The 12402-nt window shown below is 33.9% G+C and overlaps 1 protein-coding gene across 1 annotated transcript in view; it reads left to right on the plus strand.

Annotated features, from left to right (window-relative positions):
- Nucleotides 1-11754, plus strand: part of G6PD (glucose-6-phosphate dehydrogenase) — a 71370-nt gene extending 59616 nt beyond the window's left edge. Inside the window, 2 exon segments of the mRNA XM_042936674.1 lie at nt 491-602; nt 11439-11754. Coding sequence (XP_042792608.1) covers nt 491-560 — 70 coding nt within the window. The 3' untranslated portion in view covers nt 561-602; nt 11439-11754.
- Nucleotides 11755-12402: the final 648 nt, after the last annotated feature.

The following is a 12402-nucleotide window of genomic DNA, read 5'->3' on the forward strand; positions in this document are numbered from 1 at the left end:
ATCAAACCATCAAAACAAGCATGGGTCCCTTCAAAGCCTGAGAACTTGTATGACTAGTTGTACACTCATGAAGCCCTGATAAATTTGCTCCCAAATAATATAATTTGGGTTAGTAATTGAATAAATACATTATATATATATATATATATATATATATATATATATATATATATATTACAAATTGATAATTGTTAAAGCTCAATGAAAACATGGGGACATTATACTATCCTTTCTACTTTGTATATGATTAGAATTTCTATAGAAAAAAGATAAAAAAGGGTGTATTGAAAATATTGAACCCAGAAACACTCAGGTATATGGAAGACTAAAAATGTACACATAAGCAAAACAGAAAATAACAAAAAAATAAGTAATTAGGAGATGATAAATGTGAAAGATAGATAACAAATATCTTTATACACATAAATGTTCACAGGAATAGAACAAAACAAAATTATTCAGAAAAATAAGAATTATTATTCTTCCATAGGAATATAAAAGAATATGTCCTGAAACAGAAATATTTGAAAATGTGGATCAAAAGAAGACCCTCTGTATGAAGACAAAAAATGACAGCAAGATTGTCATCTAAGTACATACAGGTAAATTTGCTGAAATATAATAAATAAGAAATCCTAAAGAAATCCAAGTTGAAAAACCACTAAAGTAATCTATAAATGAGAAAAACTGAGACTGGCCTCAGATTTCTCCTTAATAAGAATTTATGAAAGAAGATTATATAAAACACATCTTCAACATTCTGGATCAAAGAGAATATGGTCCAAAAATTTCTTTCAAGTAAAAAATAGCAAACAAGTATTTAGGTCTTTAAAAATCCAAGGAATACAACACATTTAAGTCCTTCTTGAAAACAAACAAAACCTTTCCTGATAATAAATACTAGCCAATCAAGAAATGGCAAACTAGGAAATAGGAAAACTATGGTAAAAGCATGGATTGTGAATATCGAATGTTAAAATGCAGAATAAAGATTAAAAAAAGACTTATAGTTACAAAAAATTGACAAAATCTTGCTAACACTGAAAAGAGTTTCTAATAAACCTCCAGTATTTATAGTTTAGGTGAGCTGGACAAAGTGCATATAACTTCATATTTCATTGTAGGAAGTGAATACCCTAAGTGTCTAAAGCTAAAATTTGTAACCAGGAAGAAAAACAAAACACATATGTTTACATATTTTCTTCATGTCTTTATATTAAAGATGTCTTTTCTAAGGTAAATTTTTGTTTTGTTTTTAAGAAGAAATGTAAATAATAGATACATCTTTAAAAGAGTCAAAGATACTGAAAATAAACTAGCAACAACATTCAATATTCCACCTTCTGCAACTAGCCTTTGACAACATTTGGTGAATATCACCCCAATCAACCGTTCATAGGTATGCAGAGAATGGTCACAATGACAGAAAAGTGAAGAGATAGCAAGTTTGGCAGGATTCATTGTTCTCAACTGGATTATTTCTCAATATTCCCATTGCAACTAAACTAGAAAAGATAAATGTTATAAACTTTCACTGTTGGTGGGAATGAAAACTGGTACAGCCACTCTGGAAAACACTATGGAGTTTCCTCAGAAAGTTAAAAATAGAACTACTCTCTAATTCAGTGATTGCACTACTAGGTATTTACCCAAAAGATACAAAAATACTAATTTGAAAGGATACATGCACCTCAATGTTTATAGCAGCATTACCAACAATAGACAAACTATGGAAAGAGGCCAAATGTCCATCAACTGTTGAATGGAATGAAGATGTGGTATATATGTACAATGGAATATTACTCAGCCATTAAGAAGAATGAAATCTTGGCATTTGATTGTTGTTTGAGCCTTTGCTTTCTCTCCTTCCTTGATAAATGTAGGTTGTCAGTTGTGACTTGGAATCCGCTCCTTTTTCTAACCCTAACATACATCTTTAACTCTAAAAGGTATGGAATAAAAAAATCCATCAATCACAAAATAAAAATTTAAATAGATATAATTGTGAGTTTGTAGTGATATCACAGTCATATTATCACATCTGCTTCTGCTCTGAGAGACAGTAAGATCTTCAAATTTTCTTTTTTTTTAAATCTTCAAATTTTCACAGGCATTTTTCTTCTAATGGATATATTCTCAAGAAACATTATCATTAAACATATTATAAAAAGACTGTGAAAATCTGCCAGTATTTCCCACCCCAAACTAACATTTTATCACATATCTTTTATTTGCAAGACCTAGGAAATACATGTTTTCTGGTCATTCTCCATGCCAGGAGAAAAATACATATTTCAAAATATGATCAGAGTGTGATAATATAGTATAGTAAAAACGTCAGAAACTAAAAATTAAAAGAGCAGACATTAAGTGCAAGCTTTACTACTTTCTAGTTTTTGGAGTCACCTGGAATTGATTCAAGTGTTCTGTTAATGGTCAGGCAATCTGTTGGGGAAAGAGGGACTGTCATATTTAAACTAGCCTTAAAGCCCATCTCCAGCTTCTCTCCTGTTCTTCTGATCTTATCATGTATGCAGGAATTGATACTCAGGTCCTTGAACACACTCCTTAGCTGTGCAATCTGGACACATCATCCCTATATGCTTCCTTGTTCTTTTTCTGTTCTAATTTAAGACACTTGAATGTGACTTTTATCCTATTCCCAATTCACAGGCAGTCATTCCTGATGCACTTGCAGGATTTGGTGTAATCTTTGGTCACTTCCTAATTTCTACTTTTGGCCCATGATTCGTGTTCTTAGTTACTCCATTATCTGTATCAATTATGGCCAATATGGAAGTCTATCAAAAGAAAACTAACTTGCAAATTTTAATTAATATATTCTTGGGTTGGAAGAAAAAAGGTTTTATTCCCCTGTATATCCTATTACACCTCTTTACTGATGATGATATTTAATATAAGTTTGATATCTTTGATATATTAAAAATGAATTAAACATATAGTTAATCAAAAAAGCCAGTAGACCATAGACAGGGAGCACTGCAAATGCTTCTGTGTCCATTAATATTCAGGAAAGCAAATGAGGACAGAGTCAACGTAAAGCCATATGCTGCTGATGAGACAACCACCCTGAATCCCTCACACAGACAAAAGTGTATTGGTGTCAGATAAAATCTCTTTGCATTTATTCTCCCAGAGCACCGAGCTGAGAGAAATGAAAGGATTCTAATCCAAGGGCTCTACCAGGAATGAATTATTCATTGTACATACTGATTAATTTATGGTTATTATAAATCATGGATACGTGGTCTCACAGTAACATTTGATTTGTGTGATGATCTGCAAGATGGAGCTCCTGTAATTCATGTGTTTAATAACTGTCCTTGATTAGCTGAAGATTCGTTTTTATGAGGTAAAGGAAGTAAATATGATCAAAGCAAACTCCCAAAACACTAAGGTTTTGTTTCTAAAAAGAAACATGAAGGTATTTGGAGCACTAAGACTAAACTCAACCATGTATGTTCATTCAAACATTGTTACTCAATATAAATGAGGTTGTCTAAATTTTAAAGTCACAACAAAAGTATGTCACACAAATTTTACAGATAATTGTAATGGGCAGCGTGTTTTACAAAACATATTTGTTTAATTATTCCAATTAAACGTAATGAAATGTTAGGTTTCCATGCAGGATTGGGTGGGAGAATTCGTATGCAAAAATCTATATGGTTTAAATGGCTAAAGCAAAACTGATAAAGGGAAGTACACACCTTTAAGTTTATGGATAATTTTTCGCTGCTAACTATTGACAAAATGGACAAAATCTATCATGTTATTGGTGGCCTATCATAGAACTTTAATGCATTAATTTTCTAGGGCTGTCTTAACAAAGTATCACACACTTAACAACAGAAACTTATTTGTGCACAATTCTAGAGGCTCAAAATTTGAAATCAGCCTATCAGTAGGGTCTGTGAACTTTTTCATTGGTTTGTCAGTGAATGTCTTCTCCCTAGGTCTTCACATGATCTTTTCTCTTATGTTTGTCTGTGTACAAATGTTTTCTTCTTTCAAGGACACCTGTCATATTAGATTGGAGTCCACTCTAAGACCTCATTTTAACTTAATTACCTCTTTAAAAACTTGATATTTACAAATAGTCACATTCTGAGGTATTGGGGATAAGAACTTCAACATATTAATTTTGAGAAACACAATTCAGTCCATTACATTCTTTTTACAAAAAGCTTTATTTCCTTTGAGGATAACCTATTTAATTTGAAAGGATCTGGGTTTACTTGTATGAAAATAACTAAACTCTGAGATTGGAAAAGTGAAAAATCATTTGGAATCTGCCTTCAATAGGATTACTTTGTAGTAAGAAAAATAGGTTTGTGGATTACTAAGTCATATTAATTTAATTTAATTTAATTGCTTAATTTTGTTAATGTATATTTATTTTTGAGAGAAAAAGAGACAGAGCATGAGTGGTGGAGGGGCAGAGAGAGAGTGGCAGACACAGAATCCGAAGCAGGCTCCAGGCTCTGAGCTGTCAGCACAGAACCTGACTCAGGGATCGAACCCACGAATGGTGAGATCATGACTGGAGCCGAAGTCGGACGCTTAACCGACTGAGCCACCCAGGTGCCCCCAAATCATATTAATTTTAAAATAGAAGATCATAAGAGGTAGAGACATTTTGATAAGGGTTTATTATTTTAAGAACAAGCTTTTATAGGAATACATCACATGTAATTAATATTTACTAGGTTTCTAAGAAATTTAGTATTTCTGGGTAGCTAAGGAAGAACTTTGAAGATGAGGGAAACTGCAAAAGAAGAAAAGTAGAAAAAGTTTTAACAACTTGCAATATGCTTAGGTATAACTGCATTCCATTATGCAATTAGAGAAATATCAATAAATGAGGCAAAGGGGTGTAGGAAGCCTTCCATGGAAAACATTTCAAAATAATTATGCTGCGTGAAAGCTAAAAGTCAAACAATGACAAGAAAGAAATCTATTCTATTATTTGATTTTATAAAATTCTACAAAATGGAAATTGATTTATAAGGAATGAGGAAATTGGTGGGAGAGGTCACACACACATAATCAGTTTCTTGGTTATGATGAAGTTTCACAGATAATCTACATATGTCAAAACTCATTAAACTTTCTACTTTAAATAAGGATAGTTTTGGGGCGCCTAGGTGGTTCAGTCGGTTAAGCGACTTGGGCTCAGGTCACCATCACGGTTTGTGAGTTTGAGCACCGCATTGGGCTCTGTGCTGACAGCTCAGAGCCTGGAGCCTGCTTCAGATTCTGTGTCTCCCTCTCTCTCTGCCCCTGCCCCACTCATGCTTTGTCTCTATCTTTCAAAAATAAATAAATATAAAAAATAAATAAGTACAGTTTTGCATATGTACATTATACACCAATAAAACTGTTGAAAGAAAAACAATTATAGAGGAAAAGGAATTATGTTGTTGCCATTTAAAATGATAACATTTGAGGGCACCTGGGTGGCTCAGTCGGTTAAATGTTCAACTCTTGGTCTGGGCTCAGGTCCTGATCTCACGGTTAATGGGATCAAACCTCGCATTGGGCTCTGTGCTGACAGTGCAGAGCCTGCTTGAATTTCCTCTCTCCCTGTCTCTCTAACCCTCTTCTGCCTGTGCGCTCTCTCTCTCTCTCTCTCTCTCTCTCTCTCTCTCTTCCTCTCTCTCTCCTTCTCTCTCTCTCTCTGTCTCTCTCTCTCTCTAAAAATAAATGAATAAACATTAAAAAAAGGTATCAGGGCACCTGGATGGCTCAGTCGGTTAAGCGACCGACTTCAGCTTAGGCCATGATCTCAGTTTGTGAGTTTGAGCCCCGCATCATGCTCTGTGTTGACCCCTCAAAGCCTGGAGCCTGCTTCAGATTCTGTGTCTTCCTCTCTCTCTGCCCCGCTCACCCTCTCCATCTCTCAAAACTGAGTAAATGTTAAAAAAAAAAAAGGTATTATTTGTATGATATTCATAAGGTGTGTCATTATTCTTGAAAATGTCTCTACTATTTTAACTTTGCTAAACTTTTAGCAGGAACTGATGTTAGATTTTTTACAATTATTTTTCTGCATGGACTGGATGATAATATTTTTATTATTTAGTATATTAATATGGGAATACACTTTAATTAATATTTTACTTTTATAGCAGTTTTATGTTCACAGTAAAATTGAGGGGAAGGTATTCCCAAATACCTGCTACCTCCACACAGGTAGAGCCTCCCCCATTATCAATACCTGCATCAGAGTGCTACGTCTGTTGCAGTTGATGAATGTACATTAACACATCATAATCACCCAATGTCCATAGTTTACATTATGGTTCACTCTTGGTGTTTTATATTATATGGGTTTGGAGAAACGTATAATGACATGTATTTATCATCATGGTATTAGAGTATTTTCATTGTCCTAAAATTCCTCTGCTCTCCACCTACTAACTTCTCTGTCCAACTCCCAATCCTTGACAACTATGATCCTTTTTATTACCTCCATTGTTTTGCCTTTTCTAGAATGTCATTTAGTTGGAATCATACAGTGTATATACTCTTAAAATTGGCTTCTTTCAGATAGTAACATGCATTTAAGATTCCTCCATGTCTTTCCATAATTTGATAACTCACTTCTTTTTAGTGCTGAGTAATATTCCATTGTTTGGATGTACCACATTTATATACCAGTTCACCTACTGAAAGGACATCTTGGTTGCTACCAAATTTGGCAGTTATGAATAAAGCTGCTATACATATCTATATGAGGTTTTGTGTGAGCAGAAGTTTTCAACTGTTTCAGGTAAATACCAAAAAGTGTGATTGCCAAGCCATATGGTAAAAGTATGTTTTGTTTTGTAAGAAACTGCAAAACTGCCTTTCAAACTTGCTATAACATTTTGTATTCCTATCGTAAATAAATGAGAGTTCCAGTTGTACATTCTTGCTAGCATTTGGTGTTGTCCATGTTTCAAATTTTGGCTCTTCTGATAGATGCGTAGTGGTGTTTATAGTTTTCATTTGCATTTCCCTGATCTGACGACATATGATGTGGAACATCTTTTCATATGCTTTTTTGTCTTCTTTTTTTTCTTTTTTGTGAGATGTCTTTTAAGAACCTTGGTTCATATTTAAATTGGGTTGTTTATATTTTTTGTTGTTGAGCTCTATGAAAACTTTTTAAAAATTATTTTGGGTAATGGTCCTTTATCAGATATGTCTTTTGTAAATATTTTCTGTCAGTCTATGATTTGTCTTCTCATTCTCTTGGTATTACCTTTTGCAGAGTGGAAGTTCTTAATTTTAATGAAGTCAGTTTATACATTATTTCTTGCATGTATCGTGCTCTTGGTATTTTATCTGGAAAATCACCACCTTGCTCATGGTCATCTAGGTTTTTTCTTATGTTGTTTTCTAAGAGTTTTATGGTTTCACATTTTTATTTAGGTCTACAACCCATTTGAAGTTAATTTTTGTGAAGAGTTTAAACTCTAGATTCATTTTTGGGGGGAGTGGATGTCCAGTTGTTTCAGCACCATCTGTTGAAAGGACTATCAATATCGAGGACTTATTAAAAAATATTTACTTATACGCAATGTTTTTCTTATACAAGATTTATTGTATCTTTAATATTTCAATTTACTCCCTACCTGGGGTTGATTTTTATGTATAGCACAATTTTCAGAATAAGACTTAGTTTTTCATTATGGGTTTTTATTGACTGGCACCATTTTTTGACAAGATAAAGTAAAATTGAAATCATTGTTAATATTGTTATTGTTGAAATAGACAACTTTATTTTATATTATTTTTTAAAATTTATTTATTTTGAGAGAGACAGAGCATGATTAGGGGAGGGGCAGAGAGAAAGGGGGGAGAGAGAGAGAGGGAGGGAGAGAGAGAGAGAGAGACAGAGACAGAGACAGAGACAGAGACAGAGAATCCTAGGCAAGCTCAACACTATCAGTGAGAAGCCCAGTGCGGGGCTCGAACTCACAAACTGCGAGATCATTACCTGAGCCAAAACAATGAGTTGGATGCTTAACCAACCGAGCCACCCAGGTGCCCCTGGATACATTGATTTTAATTTTTATGTGGAAATACAAAGCAAAAAAAAATAGCCAAGATACTCTTGAAAATGAAAATTTTCTTGTACTTATATTATGAAATATAAAGTTTTATTATAAAGCAATACCATTAAAGACAACACTGTCCTGGCATAAAGATAGACAATAGATGATTGAAACAGAATAGAGAACTTAGGTACAGACAACACAGACATACATACGAACACTTGATTTTATGACAAAGTGGCACTGCAGATCAACAGTTTATAAGCATGCTTCATAAAACTGGAAGAAAGTCCTAATAGCTCCAGTTTGTTTGTAAAACACTAGATCTCTATAGAATGTAGCATAATTATCACATCTTTACCAATACATTTTGACTGTAGTGAACAATCACAGGGCAGCACTGAAGATTTAGTATTTTTTTTAATGTTTATTTATTTATTTTTGAGAGAGAGAGAGCATGTGTATGTGCACGCAAAGAGGGAAGAGGCAGAGAAAGAGAAAGAGAATCTTAAGCAGGCTCCTCACTGTCAGAACAGAGCCTGCCACGAGGCTCAAACTCATGAACCCGAAGATCATGAACTGAGCAGAAATCAAGATTTGGAAGCTTAACTGACTGAGCCACCCAGGAGCCCCTAAAGATGTAATATTTTGATTAAGTTGTCTAGGATATGAGAGAGTTGAATATGTTTATGGGCTGTTTTTCAACAAGTAGATTTATAGAAAATAGTTCATGGATCAGGAAATTCAGAGACAATAAGAGGATTTTATGATTTATGAGATTGCAACATATTTCTGGTTAGAGAGGAAGACTAAGAAAGATATAAAGAATAAAAATGCATAATGAGCACTTTAAAAAATGTATTTGAGAATACAGTTTCAAAATTACCACTAAGCAGGAGGCATGTAACATCAGAGAGGTTTAATATTAAGATTATGTTCACTTCAGCTAATAAAACAGAAGAAGAATCTTTACACCGCATGGAATACAACAGTATATAAATGCTAAATTACATGTTTTTGTATGGTAGTTCTTTAGTATTTTTATTAAAGTACTGTAAAGTTAATTTAACAAAAAATAGTGTGCTTGTAATATTCACCACAAAATGCAATGCTATGGTCTTTTGAAGGAAACCACAAGTGACCACAAAGGAAATCACAAGTGAAAAAATGAACATAAATACTTTAAAATATAAAATTAGCCTTTTGAGGGGCTCCTGGGTGGCTTAGTCAGTTGGGTGACTGACCTCGGCTTGGGTCATGATCTTACGGTTCGTGGGTTCAAGCACCGCATCGGGCTCTGTGCTGACAGCTCAGAGCCTGGAGCCTGCTTCCAATTCTGTGTCTCCCTCTCTCTGCACCTCCCCTGCTTATGCTCTGTCTCTCTCTGACTCTCAAAAAATGAATAAATGTTAATAAAAAATTTTAAATATAAAATTATGCTTTTGATAATAATTTCTATATGAAAATATTCATCAAATTAATTTGAATGTATTCATGTATTTAGAAATCTTCAAGGATTTTCATTATAAATTATTAAAATACACAGAAAATTACAGAAAATAATAATGTAGACATTCATGTACCATGACCCAGATATAGCAGAAAAATCTTCTTTAAATACTTTAATTGTAGTATTTTAATTAATCGTTTGTTATCTTTATTAGGGTGCTAGTTTATAAGTGGTCATTGAAAGATTGCATATTATAGTTAGGTTGCATTTATAAATGTAAACCATGCCCTTGATAAAATGGCATAGTTGTTCTCCAATAAATGAAAGTAACCTAAAATTGATGAAAAACTTAGAGGATAATGATGGCAAATGAGCACTAAATACAGGGTGGTCTATGTGACAAAGGGGGGAAGTTGATCAGAGGGAGTTTAATATTAAGATTATATTCACTTTCAAAGCATAATTGGAGGTTATAAAGAGAGCTTAATTTGCAGAATTTGGTACATGCTGAGAAATTCAGAAATTGTTTATCATGACATTTCTGTATATTCATCCCATTATTTCTTCATTCAGTAGTGTCTCTATCCATATACTCTTCAGTGTTTCACTCTGTGCTCTAAAAGAGTTGGGAAGTAATGCTTAACCCTCTCACTAAAGCTACTTGTGATGCAAACACACAACTATAGGGCTGCAATTATTTGACAAATGAATAATTAAGCTGAAATTTCAAAACTATTGATTGTGTGAGATGAAAGACTTAGAGGGAGAACAGAAAAATGACAAGCATGGATTAATAATAAAGATCAAGTCAGTGCCTGGGTTAAAAACAATAAAGTGACATCCTAAAAGCCAATGATTTTTACCAATGATTTTCACCACTTATGTTTGATTATACATGTGAAGCTATTTAAGAAAGCTTTAATTATAGGCAATAGCATTTTGGCATCATATTCCTTTACAATTTTATTCTTTGTGCCTTTTCTTCCTTCTGCCTTTCTAAACCATCATCTATGTTACATAATTCATATGTATTAAAATAAAGTATGTAATGGCTAAATTATTTCTATCATTGGTTCAAAGAATTTCTAAGATAATGTCTTTGTTTTCAAAATGAGATTAATAAATTATTTATATCAGATAATGCCTCTAAAATTATAACTCAGGTTTTGCTTCTATTTTTAAAATAATATATGTATGAATTTTATTACATTTTTAATATAACTGGCACAGGAACAAAATCTCATAAAACAGGTTTTGGAATCTAGAAATATAAGAGTATAGTAAGAGAATATGGTGCATATGCAATATACTCTCTAAGGTGATCAGGAGGGTTAGGGGCAACAGCCCATAGCAAAACATTTCCGTAGGAAAATATGTGAACATTCTAACCAACTAGCATAAATACAGACTATAAATAATTTCATACTTCTTTTGGTCAGGGTTTATAACAAATGAGATCAGGTCAGGTCACATTTTGCTGCCAGATGTTACCAAAAATGATATTTAGTGCAGTTTGGACTCCATAAATTAAATAATGTTTTGTGTCAAAACAAAACAAAAATTTTGTTATCTTTGTGTAAATCTGACTTCATTATCCCCTTCCTCCTTCATTCATTTTTTTTCTTCCCATCATCCTTGGTAACACCTTTGCTGGTCTAGGTTGCTTACCTGTTTGCGTGATACAAATCTAATACCTGAGAAGCTGGGGTACCTTTACACCATGCTCTTCTCAAGCTGTACCTGTTGGGCTTGTGCATTTATGGTCAAAGAACAGGTGAATATCAGGGGACACACCAAAAAATGCACTTGTTACTAAAAGCATTCTTCCCTGTCTTCATTGTATAAAGGAACTCTACCTGTTTCTGATTATTAGCTTTAATTATCCTTGCTGGGATTCTGACTTATGTCTGTTTGTCTTTTAGCATCAGGAATCTGACATGACCAGATGGTGGCTTATCTAATGGTTTAATGGACTCTTGCTCTGCTCCTTGTTAGAAACATCTTAACTATAAGGAACACCAACTGTAAACCCACAGGGCTCAGAGTTATAGTGATGAAGAGGACAAATTCTCTAAGAGACTCACTGGAATTGATGGTCAAGGATTTACTCCTGTTCTTATCCTTCTACCTTTCGGCAAAAGGTCCATTCTGTTATTGTAGGAGGTCAGCAACATCTGGATTATGTGATATAAGACCAGATGATCACATACCAGGTGCCCACTGTCATACCTCCTCTTCTGAAAAGTAGGTTCCATACTTTAGTGTAACTTATGTGGAATCCCATACTTGTAGAAAACAACAAAATGGAACTCTTAACCTCTTGGATAGTAGTATAGTGGTCAAGATGCTGGAGGCATAAAAGCAAACTCATTCCTACAATACATGTAGCTTCCAGTCACTGTTAATCACCACCCTTTCCAGGGTTGATGGAGTGTAAAATAGTTTTCTATCAAGTAGCTGGTTGGTCTTTGAACTGGATGCTTTTTATTGGAAAATGAACACTGGTCTCTGTTGCTGGCAGGTTGGGCTCTCAGTAATGGTAGTAACAAGGTCAGCCTTAGTGAATGAGAGACTGGACCATTAAACCCCTGCTTAGCTTCAGTTTCTGACATCATGGCTCAATCATTCCATCTACATAAGTATTTAGTGCTTTTTCTGTAGTGAGTGCTTTCTGGGGAGCATTAGTCAGATACATAAAGATTTTCATACTTAAAATCCTTCCCCAAAGATCCATTCACATGCCATTTTCCTTAATCTCCTTACTCCAATATTCCAATCTTTTCTTATCCAGGATGCTGGTAAGTTAGTAGTCAACCAGTCAAGTTATTTGCCACTCCTCACGAGTACTATATATTATAACCTATGACCATTTTTTGTCCAGACAGG

The sequence above is a fragment of the Panthera leo genome, chromosome B1 (genome assembly GCF_018350215.1).
Source record: "Panthera leo isolate Ple1 chromosome B1, P.leo_Ple1_pat1.1, whole genome shotgun sequence".
Lineage (NCBI taxonomy): Eukaryota > Metazoa > Chordata > Mammalia > Carnivora > Felidae > Panthera > Panthera leo.